This window comes from Trachymyrmex septentrionalis, unplaced genomic scaffold (assembly GCF_001594115.1).
Source record: "Trachymyrmex septentrionalis isolate Tsep2-gDNA-1 unplaced genomic scaffold, Tsep1.0 scaffold205, whole genome shotgun sequence".
Lineage (NCBI taxonomy): Eukaryota > Metazoa > Arthropoda > Insecta > Hymenoptera > Formicidae > Trachymyrmex > Trachymyrmex septentrionalis.
The window spans coordinates 21601-36764 of NW_017305234.1; the positions used below are offsets into that span (position 1 = coordinate 21601).

Sequence of the window (15164 nt, forward strand, 5' to 3'; positions counted from 1 at the left end):
AGCCAATGTTCCAACAGGTACGCGCAGGCCAACAACAAATACATGCCGTCATACGATCCATCGAAATTATCGTATCTGATGTATTTACTATGACGTCAACAACCTCTATGGCTGGGTAATGTGTCAACCATTGCTATACGCCGATTTTCGATGGGTCAACAATATAGACAATTTTGATGTTATGAATGTCACAAAAATTTACCATATATTACAATTTTGCGCAATCTTCATGGCTTCGCGAGTACATAGAATTATACAAATTCTAGAACTCGCGTGAATAACGAGTTCGAAAAAAATTTATATAAATTAATGAACGCGGTATTCGGCAAGACCATCGAGAACATGCGCAATCATGTACGATTTATAATGCGTTGGAACCGGAATTATGGTGCAGAGACAATGATCTCGAAACCAAACTTTCATAATAAAAGCGTTTTTTCCGAAAATCTGGTCGCAAAAGAAATACGTAAACTCGAAATGAAGTTCAGCAAACCGATGTACATGGGTATGTGTATATTAGACATATCCAAGACATGTTTGTATGAATTTCATCACGAGTACATGTTACCGCTCTTTCATGAAAAATGTAAAATTATGTATACCGACACGGACAGCCTTATTTATCACATTGAATGCGACGATGTCTATGCTATTATAAAGCGATTCGACACTAGCGATTACGCGGTCGACAACGTGTATGATATTCCGCTCGTAAATAAAAAAGTTCCCGATTTTTGAAAGATAAAAACAACGGTGTGATCATGACCGAATTCGTCGAGCTTAGAGCGAAATTGTACGCCTTATGTCGATGACAAAAAAGATACTAAGAAGGTAAAGGGCGTCAAGAGCAACGTTGTATCGAGATCCATAACATTCAATGATTATACACGGTGTCTCAATAACATAATTGAAATGACGCGCAGGCAATCGTGCGTAAGATCGAAATTGCACGAAGTATACATCATATCCAAAACGAAAATCGTTCTGAGTCCATACGATAATAAGCGGTACATTGTTCCAGATTCTACCGACATATGGGGACAATATAAGATATTTTATTATAATAAAAAAATTTATTTCCTATTTTTTTTGTATTTATGTGTTTTTTTTATTAATACAAACACACTTGTATATGTATAATATGTTTATTATGTGTATTATTGGGTGGATCCATATATTCGTTCGCTTTTTGAAGGCTAAAATGAAACAAGTTTTTTTCATACAAAGGATGAATTTTAATCAATAATATATTCTCCGTTTTTGTTGATGACCTCTTGCCATCTTTCCAACAATTTCATTATTCCGCTCTCATAGAAGGTCTGGGGCTTAGAGGCGAAAAACCGGTCGAGGTACGTTTTCACAGCTGTCTGATCAGCGAACGATTTCCCGTTGAGGGAGTTTTGCAGGGACCGGAACAAGTGATAGTCGGATGGCGCAAGGTCTGGTGAATACGGTGGGTGAGGCAAAACATCCCAGCCAAGTTGCACTAATTTTTGCTGAGTGATTATTGCGGTGTGGGGTCTGGCGTTGTCATGGTGGAATATGACACCTTTGCGATTGATCAGTTCTGGACGTTTCTGTCGCAATGCTTGATTCAATTTCGTTAGCTGCGTGCAGTAGATCTTCGAATCGATCGTTTTTCCCTGAGGAAGCAGCTCGTAAAACAGCACACCACGATGATCCCACCATATGGATAGCAAAATCTTCTTCGGATGCAGGCCGGCCTTCGGGGTGGCATTCGGCGGCTCGCCAGCGGTTCCCCACGATCTCTTGCGCACTATGTTGTCATAGATGATCCACTTTTCGTCGCCAGTCACTATTCGTTTGAGAAACGGGTCGCTTTCGTGCCGCTTCAGAAGTGAATTGCAGATGGATATGCGGTTGGCCAGGTTCTCCTCGGTCAGCTTGTGCGGCACCCAAACATCGAGGCGGGACACGTAGCCAAGCTGTTGCAAATGCCTTTGTACGGTTCCATAACCTATTTTAAGTGTCTCCGCAATCTCTCGCACCTTTAGCGTCCGGTCTTGCTCAACCAGTGCCTTGATATCATTCGAATCAACCTCGGTGGGCCGACCGCTGCGGGGTCCATCTTCAAGACTCGTATCTCCGGAACGAAATTTGGCAAACCATTTCTGAGCGGCACGTTTTGTTAAGGCATCGTCCCCGTATACGCTGCATATCTTTCGGTGGGCCTCCGCAGCTCGCTTGCCTTTCTTGAAGTAATAAAGCAAAATGTGCCGAAAATGCACCTTATTCTCCGACATGTTCACAGGTCTATAGCACAAACAAAACTAATGCCAATGAAACCAAATTTGACAGATGAAAAGAGCGGACTGTCACCTTTCCAAAACATATTTGGATTGCCCGATTAGGCAACCAGAACCGGAGATATTCGGAAAAAATTTGCACTACTAACAAAAAGCGAACGAATATATGGATCCACCCAATATATTATATATAATATGTATGTTATGTATGTACAGTATGTACGTTTGTACGTATGTATGTACATATGTATGTATGTGTGTAATGTGTATAATGCGTTAATCGCCAAAATTGCCGCTTTTGGGGTACGGAGAACCCACATGTGATTGTCGAAAAACAAATGCATCCACAACGTGTCACTGTTTGGTCTGGATTTTGGGCTGGAGGCATCATTGGACCATACTTTTTTGAAAATGAGGCTGGTCAAGCAGTGACTGTTACTGGTGCTCGATATCGCTACATGATAACATAGTTCTTTCTGCCGAAATTGGATGATATTGATGTGGCCAATATGTGGTTTCAACAAGACGGTGCCACATGCCATACAGCTCGTGAAACAATTCAGTTACTGCATGAGACGTTTCCAGGTCGTGTACTCTCTCGTTTAGGTGATCAGAATTGGCCCCCTAGATCGTGTGATTTAACACCATTAGATTTCTTTTTATGGGGTTATTTGAAATCACAGGTCTATGTCAACAAGCCCACAACCACCCGTGCATTAAAGGAGGAGATTCAACGCTGCATCAACGAAATTCAGCCACATTTATGCAAAATGGTCATGGAAAATTTCGACAAACGAGTGCGTATGTGCATGCAAAGCCGTGGAGGCCATTTGCCCGATGTGTTATTCCACAAATAACCCTATCCTATGTACTTTATGATTCAGTAAAAAAATAACAATCAAAAGACTAAAAACTGTGTTTTCTATTTAATTCAAATCTTGCGTTAATTTTGGGACACCCTTTATAATGCGTTTATATTTAATATATATTTACATAGGGAAAAAAATAATTATACAATTTGTAATAAATTTTATTTTTATAACACACTATCTCTGTGTATTCAAAAGTTGCGCGAATTATCAAATTCTAGCCATTTCATTTGTTTTTTACCGCGGTCATGTATGATGAGACAATAGACTGTAGTATTCGCGGGTACATTCTCCTTGAATTCAAATTCTAATCGCACATCCACCGCTCTTAATGAATTCGTTTTGTCGCAAGCAGTCAATGATAACGTGAGTATAACTGCGAAGAAAGTTTTTCATGTTCAATAATGTTTCACGATTTTCTCGGGGAATTTGATAATAAGACGTACGGAAACGTATATACATATCATAGGAGACAGCGGTTTTGTATTTGTCAAAATCAAGATTCAGATCATCGTACGGATAAAATTCAGAGTTTAGATAAAGTTTCACGTTGGTTAATTTATAATGATCGAAGTTATAAGTTTTGCTTTCATGATGTTTTTTTTAGCAGCTTGCAGAGCAAAGAGAACATATCTAGGTTTGTGCAGCTGAGACGCAGTCTTGATAGCCCACGAATGCTTTGTCATATTTTGCAATAAGGGATACTTATACAAAAATCGCACGAATAGAATCTCATACTTACAATTAGATATGTTGAATAATTCAAATGTCGGTTCAGTTGCTGGATCTCCTACAATGCAATTGTTGGAGTTGCGCACTCGTATCAAAATTAATTCGTGATGAGTGTTAATTACTACATGTTTGTAATTCTTGCAAAAGCCCAACATGCTGAGCGGCACGCAAAAGTTAAAATATCCGTCAGGTGTTATTAAACTTTTCGCATTATACTCAGACGGAATAAGTCCAGCATTATGCATAATCATTGTATTATGGATGGGTGGGTGGGTGGGTGTGTGTGTGTGTGAGGGAGTCAAGGAGGGGAAAGTGCCTCACAGACGTTGGGAAGGGGGTCATCAGGATCCATGGTAGAGGGGGAAGAGTTTGTTCTTTGTCTCTCTCTCCCACCCGTTGCGTTCTCTCTTTAACCTATTGTCCTCTCTCTCCTACCCATTGTAGGATGCAGTTCTCTTTCTTTCAACGTTGCAATCCTATATTTATTATTTGCGCTCTCTCTTTTTGCCGTTGCGCACTCTCCCACGTTGTCTTTTCTTCTTGCACGCGATTTAATTAAATGATATAAATATTTTGTGAATTTTTAATAATATGACTTAGTAACTAATTATGATAATATTTTTATAAATTTTTATAATATAACTTAGTAACACTAATTATGATAATATTTTTTTAGTAATGTAGCACAAAAATGATCAAGTGCAATTTCTTATTGACTAATTCAATACTACGAAGATATGAAAAAGAAGAAGAAGTGGCGAAGATACTAGGAATAAAATAATTTTAGAAGAAAAGAATATATTTTTTAACATACATTTATTTATCATATAATGTAGTATGTATAATATAATCTAAACTATAGATTATTAGTTTACATTCTATTGTATAATAGAATTTTTATCATAAATTTTGTACAAAGTGTTTGCAGCATTGTTTTTTTTATTATTGGGAGTATAAATAAGTTTCCGTCGTTTGACAAACAATGGCGTTACCAGTATGTTATAGTTATTAAAATTGTCAGCTGTAAAACGTCATATCGTAAGGTTGGACATCTGACAAGAACATAACCTTGAAATATTAGCGATTTTGCATCAGCATCTTATATCTTTTTTCGTGCGAAAATGTCGAGTTTTGAGCCGAATAAACATCATTTGCGGGAGCTTTTGATTTACTTCTTTAATTTGAAGAAATCTGTAGCTGAGACGTATCGATTGCTTGTAGAAGCATATGGTGAGGCTGCCTTAAGTGAGAGAAGTTGCCGTGAGTGGTTTCAAAAGTTTAAGAACGGTGAATTTGACGTCGAAGACAAAGAACGTAGCGGAAGGCCGAAAGTGTACGAAGACGCGGAATTGGAAGCATTATTGGATGAAGATTCGTGCCAAACGCAAGAAGCACTTGCACTTACATTAGGAGTGACTCAACCAGCAATTTCACATCGCTTAAAATCGTTGGGAATGATTCAAAAGCAAGGAAATTGGGTTCCATATGAACTGAAGCCGAGAAACGTTGAACGCCGATTTTTCACATGTGAAATGCTGCTTGCCAGGCATAAACGAAAGGGTTTTTTGCACCGTGTAGTCACTGGTGATGAAAAATGGATCCACTACGATAACCCAAAGAAGAAGAAATCATGGGGACCACCTGGCCATGCTTCAACATCGACAGCCAAGCCGAACATTCATTGGGAAAAAGCTCATGTTGTGTATTTGGTGGGATCAGCTAGGTGTCGTTTATTATGAGTTGCTCAAACCGAATGAAACCATTACTGGGGCTCTCTACCGAACACAATTGATGAGATTGAGCCGAGCACTCAAGGAAAAACGCGCCCACTACTACTCCAGACACGACAAAGTTATTCTTCTGCATGATAATGCTCGTCCACATGTTGCGGCGCCGATCAAAACCTACTTGGAAACACTCAATTGGGAAGTTTTACCCCACCCGCCGTATTCACCAGACATTGCTCCTTCTGATTACTACCTATTTCGATTGATGACGCATGGCCTGAGCAACACTTCACATCATATGAAAATACCAAAAATTGGGTCGATTTGTGGATAGCTTCAAAAGATGAAGCGTTTTTCCGACGCGGTATCCGTATGCTGCCAGAAAGATGGGAAAAAGTAGTGGCTAGCGATGGACAATACTTCGAATAAAACATTAGGTACTGTTCTTTCACAATAAATGCCCAATTTTTGATAAAAAATGGCGGAAACTTATTTATACTCCTAATAGTAATACAATTTTGTTTTAAAAATGACACAAAAATTTCTTATTAACATCGTGCGTATATTGACTCAGTTTATAGAATACATGCTCAACACATTGCTCAAGTTCAAGAAAAGCACAGTTGTTGGTTTCATGTACAAATATGTGCCATTTAATATTAACTTTACGTTATTCGTATCATATAATGAGAAATTACACACTAACTCAAAAATAATAAGTTTTTTATAGACTTCTTTAATTGAACAATTTAGAAATATGATAAAATAAATGGCTTTAAAATGTTTTTTCGTACATCGCTTCGCGACCATTCATCGCGGAGATATGTGAAATTTGAATTTGATTTTTTTTAACGTTGATTTTAAGTGACTTTAATTTTGTTCAATAGCTGCATGCAAATTTCAAGATACAATAATTTCATTAAAAATTGTATCGGGATGTTTAAAAAAGCATTTTACAGGTTGAAACGTCTACTTTTCAGATCGCTACTTAAAAAAACGATCTCATGGAAATTTCATGAAGTTACACAAACATAAATGAAGATATATCAGACCTCAAAATTTTTTATGAAATTTGCGAAGCTCCACGGAGTGGACTAAAAATTGTATACAAATGCGATTTACATCATTAAACAAAAAAATGAATCTTTACCTTTAATTTGCTTTTTTACAAAGCTCCGTACGATTTTTTTTCATTGAGTTATTCAATGTTGAAGCAAAAATGGTCCTCCATATTTTTTTAAGTAGTGATCCGAAAAGTAGAGGTTTCTACTTGTAAAATGCTTTTTTAAACATCCCGATACGACAATTTTTGACGAAGTTATTGTATTTTGAAATTTGCCTATTTTTGCAGAGTGAACAAGTGTTGCGTTAATTTTGTTGCCCAGTGTATTTGCTTTCAGATTAAACAAAAAGTGTGAGATATTTTTACTCCAGGTTTTCGGATCGAAAGATCTCATTAGTACCATGGTAGATGCTTTTATAGTTTCTTGGAAAAACATAAATTCTTATGCCTTTCCTTCTTTTTATGTACTTATTTTGCGCATTAAAAAAAAAATTGTTCTCGATCAAGCAGAAGGTGATGTGGTTGTGCTCTACTGGTACAATCTTGGTTTTTATTGTTCAATTCCTTATGCATTTTGAAATTAATAATTTTCAAACCGAGTAAACATCTTTGCTATCTCTTTTAGAGACAAGATTTATCGATGGCTTTCCACTTTTCCCTGATGGCAGAGAAATTATCATATCAGCTATATTAAGAAAAGGCGTAAAAAGAAGTTCATAAATATGATGGTAGATTTAATTACGGAATCAATCCTAAAACAATATGGAAGTACATTAAAAAAATGGTGGGTGTTTGTTCACGAGACAAAAGATGGGACGTGTTCAATACCCATACTATAGATATATTAAGTTTTCAGTTGAAAAGATTCAACGAGTAAGTTACGGCGTTTTAAATACAAGCAGATCAGCGATTGCGCTTATCTCGTTAACAGATATCTCTCAAGATGGTCTTATAAATAGGTTTTTGAAAGATATATTTAAACAAAGACCGATGAAACCAAAATATTCCTTGGGACGTAGCACTAGTTTTAATCTACATGAGAATCTTCTTCTTACGAAAAAAATACCTAAAAATTCGGTGTTTACACCTAACTTTGTTGTTGTTTACACTCAATTTTCGATGTTAACACTCAAATTTTCAGTGTCAACACTAATTTTTCCGTATTGACGTCCATTTACAGTGTGGACACCGACGTTTGGGTGTCAATACTTAAAGTTTCAATGTCGACATTTAACTTTTGGTGTCGACATCAAAAATTTTTGTATTGACATGCAATTTAAAAAGTTTCGGTGTTACACAATGTTTGATGACACCAAACATTGTGTAACACCGAAACTTTTTGAGTATCGATACCAAAAAATTGAGTGTCAACACTAAAAGTTGCGTGTTGACATCAAACGATTATGTGTTGATATCAAAACTTTTTGACTAAAGGGAGGGGGGAGGGGAGGCTAGCGAATTGATCGCGCATCGATCGGGATCGTCCGCTTTGAGCCGTTTAACGCTTACCGTCAAGGTATACAACTGAGAAATCCCGGATTGCGGACCACATGTTGAAGAGACTATCAGTGAGGTTCCCTTATTTTGTTTTGTACTTCTGCAAAGTCGCATGCAACATGGCAAAAGGTCACTTGCGTTCTGTCGAGACGCCAAATTCGTGTTAGTATAAAGTCCGCCATTAGCGGCAGATTTTGATATAGTTAATACGGCATCAAGAGGCTTTCAAGCATGATTACAGAGGCTAACGGGGATAACTAGAGTCACGGATACGAGCCTCCTGGGAATCGCCGCGGTCTCAATGAGCCGTAAGAGTCATTGTCGTCGGTTTTGAACATGGCACGAGAACGAGAACTCAGATCTTTGCAACTTTGCGTGGAATTTCAATTTTTTGTATGCCACAGAGCGGCTGTATTCGCGAGGAAAGTTACATTGCGTCAACGATTTTTGTAGAGCATTGCAACGAACAGGATCCGCAATTTAATAAATTTCAGTGCTCTTTTACTCTCGAGGCGCGGCGTGAGCTCGGCGTGCTGTAATAATTTTTGGCGTGGTATTGGCGTTGTATATTTGCTCTTGGTGCGCGAAAAGTGTGTTATATTTGTTCTCGGTACATGATATTATTGTAGTTTGTCCTCGACGCGAGAAATTAGTGTGTTGTGGTTATGTTTGATTACAGCATTTTCGCGTTTACATGTGATTCGGCGTCTACGTGTGATATCGTGTGCATTTTTCGGTGTGCGTGCACCATCGAGAACATATTGCGCTGTGGAATTTTTTGTTTGTACCTAGCGACGGAATGTTCTATGTGGCGGCGTAATATTGAAAAATGCACGTCATATTAAGACTCAGATAATCATTGAATTTACTTTGTGTTTTCGTTTGTTTGTCAAACTAACGTTTTCTTTACTCGTTCTTGCGATTCTCCGTTTTAGTTTCTTGTGCTTTTTTATATAGCGCGATCATTATCATTTTTTCTTGTGCATTATTACTGTCTTTTATTATTTTTACTCAATATGATAAACGTGATAGTATAATAATTGTTATTCTGTGACAATTATATTATTCGACTTCTTGTCCTTAAATAGCCTGTTCTTTCTCCTGCAGACATGACTCTTACATAAACACTCCGTCGCTCTGTCATTAAAGCTAGCCAGCCCTTATGCGAGTTAGAATCTTTTCGGTTTTAGTGATACTTTCGTGCTATTGGAATTTCGTGGCTTTAGTGTGATTCGCGATCGTGTTTGTGGAATTGACGTCTAGAGCGCATCTGGCGCCCAACATTACTGCGATTAACGATTCTCGCTCGACCGCGTGAGGTGAACATATTCGTCGGAGGGTCTCCATTTTCCCTTCCCTCTAATTGATCCGCTGTTTCCCGAGTGCGCTCTGCGTACATTTCAAAAGTGGGAAAAGGCGTGATAGTTGACATCAAAAATTGAGATTTAATACTAACTACGTTGTGTTTGAACAAAAAACTTTGGATGTCGACACAATTTAAGTGTTGATATTGATATTAATCTAGTCAGAATTAAATATATAACAGCGGTGTAAAGACTCTTTATGTATAAACAAAATAAACAAAATAAATGGCGAAAAAGAGTCATCGTTTTAACGCTGGCGTCTACAATGCGTACTTTTCACCGCTCTTATTTTGATTTTATTCGCTTTCACTTCGGTTCTCACGCTGTCAATTGCTTAAAGTCTTGGATTAAATGCCGACGTCTTATTGTGAAGAATTATGTACACGCACGTTTCATTAAGCAGTGTATTCTCAACGATGTCACTCCGAGACACTTGAACGCTGTTGACAATTGTAATATTAGTTTCTATAGTTCCAGTTCGGACAAAAAGTTGTCGAATCTCAAATCTTTGATGATTAAGAGGATTTTGCGCATCGAGTTGAGTGATTCGTATGGCGCTATTGACCGATACAGAGCCTGGCTTTTCCATCTGGTGGGCTGCATCTCGGTTTTTCTGCCGACGAACATCGGTGACGAGTTCCTCCGGACACAGGGAAAATCGTGTCATCGCTTTTTTATCAGAGAAAATGAGAGGCTCGATTCCAAGCTCCGATGGTTGATAAATAAAAAGTTTAAGCGATCCATCGTTGGGATCGTGCCCATTCAATACAGTCTCGACTCTTTCCGTAAACCAGTCAATTCAGCTCCGGGCAATCCCTTTGAATTTTTGGGGCGCGACTCTCTCGTTAACCCAGCTCCGTACGTAGTCGACCCTTCTTCCTTTCCAACTAATAATTCGCCTAGTCCTATGATTTCCATTTCTCCCAACTCCTTTCATCCACAGGTTCCGTCGTCTCTGTCCACTGTCAGAGACGGCTGGTTTCTGAACTTGTCCTCGTGTGTTATCCCTCACAATGTTCAATGTTTCCTGCAACTGGGTGACAACTTCGCGCTCCCCCTTACCAATAAGAACAGGATCATTTTTGACTGCATCAAAGGGATTGAGAGTGGCACACTGGAAATGCCCTTAGATAGGAGAATAGATGTGATTAATCAATCTATTCCCATCATGAAAAGCATCATCTCGTCTCCGGTCTTCACTTCTGACATTCATAAGTGTTTGACTGTATTAGAGTCGGACACTCGATCGTTTTTGACGGCGCATCCCAACGTCGTGTTTACGCTGGCGGATAAGGGCAATGTCACTGTGGCCATGGATAGGGACGTTTACAGAGACAAGATGACCGAGTTATTGGGGGACTCGGACACGTATGTCCCTATTAAAAGAGATCCGACCAAAAAGCTTACATCAGCCTTGAGGTCTATGCTCACTGGGTGGAAGACCAGAGGTCACATCAAGGACTCTGAGTATAAAGCTTTGTACTGCAGCGACGGTTCTCTCTCGAGGGCTTATGGGCTGCCAAAGATTCACAAGCCTGATTGTCCCCTTAGAATAATAGTGTCATCGGTGGGCAGTCCGCTGCATCCCTTGGCTACTTTTTTACACAAGAAATTATTTAAAGCCATCCCGAGAGCTGACAGTTATATAAAAAACAGCTTTGAACTGGTCGAAAGGCTGAGGGATGTGCACTTTACGGGGACACATGAGTTGACGTCTTTGGACGTTACCTCTCTGTTCACGAACGTGCCAACGGAGGTGGCGATCGATTGCGTTAATGAACATTGGCCGGCGGTTTCTGGGGATTGCTTTCTACCTAAGATAGAATTTTTGGGAGCAATAAGGTTTGTCCTGGACTCTTCGTTTTTTGTCTTTGACAATGTTTTTTACAGGCAGAGCTTTGGCACCCCCATGGGCTCTCCATTATCGCCGGTGATTGCGGACCTAGTGGTGAGGAGATTGGAGACGGTGTCCTTGATGTCTGTTAATTTGGACATTCTGTTCTATTATAGATATGTTGACGACATATGTACTGCGTTGCCCCCCTCTCAGATCGACGTGTTATTAGAGAGATTTAATGCATTCCATCCGCGCCTACAGTTTACCGTAGAGAGAGGCGGAAAAACGATCAATTTCTTGGACGTCACTGTGTCTGTCAACAATAATCGCTTTAATTTCGATTGGTACCGTAAGCCAACGTTTTCAGGTAGATTCTTAAACTTCCACTCTAATCATCCATTGACGCAGAAAAAAGGCACCATCTTTTCATTAGTCGACAGTCTTTTTATTATCTGACGTTAAGTTTCACACAAAAAATTTGACCTCCATCATTGACATTTTACTTCTGAATGACTACCCACTAGACTTTATCTTTGACTCCATCAATCATAGAATCAAAAATTTGATTAGAAATAGACACAGGTTACACGATACCGAGACTGACATTGACTTAACTAATAAGCCTGCCTCTTGGCTTACGGTACCTTTCATTCCGCTTCATACAGAGAAACTTAGATCTTTGAATAAAAGCAAAAGTGATATCAGGGTGGCCTTCCGCAGCCCCAACAAAATGGGCAAATATATAAGAGTCCAGAAGGATTCTTGTCCCAGCACTTCGAAAAGCAACGTTGTTTATAAAATTCTGTGCAATGATTGTGACGCTTCTTACGTTGGACAGACGGGCAGGCAATTAAAAACCAGGATTGCCGAACATCGTAATCATATTAGACATAAAACTTCTGCCCGTTCTGTCATCACCGATCATAGGTTGAGTCACAATCACGATTTTCAATGGGACAATGTTCTGATATTGGACGAGGAACCTTCGTATAGAAAGCGCTTGATTTCGGAGATGCTACATATTAAAAAACAGAAGAACAGTCTTAATTTGCAGACCGACACCGAGGGTCTTAATAAGGCATATTTACCGATAATAAACAAAGTCTGACTTTCGTTCCTGTCGACCCGTCTCCTCTCTCAGTGCGTCGCGTGCCGTCTTAGCGAGCGGTCGGTGTCACGTGCGATGTTGACATGTCTGACTTCGACGATTACATCCCTACCATTGTCAGGGATTTTCACACTTGTCATGCATTGCGGCGATTTTTATTTCCTGTTCGGATGCGTTGGTGAGTGAGCACTTGGCTTCTTATCTGCGGCGTGTTTTGATTTTAAGTTTTCAAGTTTTTTAGTTTACTTTTCTTTTCTTTTTTGAGTTCCCTTCTTTTTCCGTTTTTCAGTCAGCACTTGACTATGTTTCTTAACATCGGTTTGATTGCCCCATCGCACATACAACATTAAGGTACGTCGAGATCCATCACATTTGCTGATTTCCGCGCGTTAAAAAATGTTGCGTCACTGAATGTTATCGATTTATTATTATCTTTTTCTGTATTCTTTTATGTTCTTTTATGTCTTTTATATTATATTCTTTTTACATCTGAGGAGGGCTCAATCCAGCAGCCGAAACTTGTTTGTCTTATATTTTAATATACACCGTTGTACTTTTTATTTTATTTTATGTATCTTTGACTGTTATCTTTAATTATATATTTTATGCGACGACTCTTTTTCGCCATTTATTTTGTTTATTTTGATTAAATATATAGTCGGATCAATATCGAAAATACTGTCATAGAAATAAAGTCAGAATTTAGACCGATTCGAATTGATCTAAATTGATGATCGACTTTACTGTATATAAATTTCTATGATCTGTTCTATGATCAACATCGAAATCGGCATTATATATTGTATAAATATAGGAGAATAGGTAAATAATTCTTAATTATTGCCGTTTAAATATAGAATCCTGAAATAAAATTAAAGCAATTGGTGTGATAGAAAAATTAAAATATATAGGGGAGAAACCGGGACTAATTGCGACTAAGCTGGCATTTGAATTTTTAGTGGCAAAAATATATCTTATGAGTTCCCAATTTATATTGTAGGTGCCATCTCGTGTGTCTTCTTTTCCAATAAAGTTTAGTTAGTTTAGATGTGTCGCGTTGTTATGTTTAGATAATCAAATATTTTCGATATTCGAAAGTAATTTTTCGAATATTTGGACAATATAATCCTGGTTGCTACTTTTCAAATTCAGAATTGTTCAGGTAAGTAAATCTATGTAAAAATGTGTTCTGAATACGCTCCTGGTATTATTTCTTTCATTTTCAAAATTGTTTAAATTTTATTTATGTCGAAAGTTACAATATACGTTCGGCCCTTATAAAAAAAATATCTCAAAATATCTTTTGGGCGTTAAGCACTAAAAAAAAACGTTCAAGTTTGGATGTGATTTTAGATCATCAACTGAAAGTTAATTATATCCAATTGAAGGTTAACGATCAAAGAAAACCATCAAAATAAATGGCTTTATTACATAAAATTAATTAAATCTGCTTTATTGTAAAATAATATTATTAATTTGCAACGTTTTCCGAAATACGCACGACAAAATTATAATTAAAAAAATATTTTCTCTTTCATATGGGAATTAATTATAATAATATTCCTTATTTTTCTAAGCGATCACCCATGGAGCTTAATCTCTGCAATCGTACGGGAACTGCTGCTTCGATGATTCAAGAACCCTGAATGTTAGTGAATATAATAAATCTCAATAGGGCTGCGTTCAACAGCCCAGTTTTTTGGAGCTGCGTGAAACATCTTTGTGATAAATTTTATCTAGGCTGTGTTCGGAAATATTACCCGAGTACCCCCATATATTGTTTTGTCCTTGTTATTTACCCAATGTGAAACAAGAATAAGATAAAACACTCTTACGAAAAAAACTCACTTTTATTAAGCATTAACACTCAAATTTAGATATTTACCACCAAAATTAAGCGTTGAGCATCAATGTTGGGTGTCGGTTGAGTGTGACCGTGAATATTCGGTATTGCCTTTGTATAGACTTTTAATATTAAAAGTAAATATTGGGTGTTGCCTTGGTGTAGACACTCAATATTGAGTGTCGTTCGAGTATTGACCATCAATGTTAAGTATTGGTTGAGTGTGACCATTAAATTCGGTCAATAGTTTGGTGTATACACTATACTATACTCGTACAAGTGTTGAGAGTAAACCGCGGTTTGGGTGTTACGGTATATACACCCAACTATTCACACCCAATTTAATGGTCACACCCAATCGATACTCAACATTGATGGTTAACACTTGACTGACACTCAACATTGAGTATCTACACCAAGGTAACACCGAATATTCATGGTCACTCTCAATTGACACCCAACATTGATGCTCAACGCATTGATGCATAACACCCAATGATGATCAAACTCTCAACGTACATCTAATACTCACGGTCGACACTTAACTTCGATGGTAAGCACTTAAATTTGAGTGTTAGCATCAAAAATTTATGGTTTTTTTTTCGTAAGGGAGAGGGGCTAAAAGGGCACCAAGCCATTGGGGATAAGTGGGCATGAAACCTAACTTCAATTTTTTATTGGGTGGATCCATATATTCGTTCGCTTTTTGTTAGTAGTGCAAATTTTTTCCGAATATCTCCGGTTCTGGTTGCCTAATCGGGCAATCCAAATATGTTTTGGAAAGGTGACAGTCCGCTCTTTTCATCTGTCAAATTTGGTTTCATTGGCATTAGTTTTGTTTGTGCTATAGACCTGTG

General features: G+C 38.1%; 1 protein-coding gene across 1 annotated transcript; it reads right to left on the reverse strand.

Annotated features, from left to right (window-relative positions):
- Positions 1–1235: 1235 nt before the first annotated feature.
- LOC108747938 (histone-lysine N-methyltransferase SETMAR-like) lies at positions 1236–2809 on the reverse strand. The gene is made up of 2 exons (XM_018485838.1): positions 2586–2809; positions 1236–2274 (listed from the first exon to the last, which is right to left on the reverse strand). Exons 1-2 carry the CDS (start codon positions 2807–2809, stop codon positions 1236–1238), a joined length of 1263 nt encoding a protein of 420 aa, XP_018341340.1.
- Positions 2810–15164: the final 12355 nt, after the last annotated feature.

Bases quoted from the DNA above. Each gene is read 5' to 3' on its own strand.
- LOC108747938 (XM_018485838.1), bottom strand. From the start codon at position 2,809: ATGGCATGTGGCACCGTCTTGTTGAAACCACATATTGGCCACATCAAT. The intron at 2,275-2,585 runs GTGGGTTCTCCG...TTTGTGCTATAG, and splicing joins TTGTTTTTCGACAATCACAT to ACCTGTGAACATGTCGGAGA.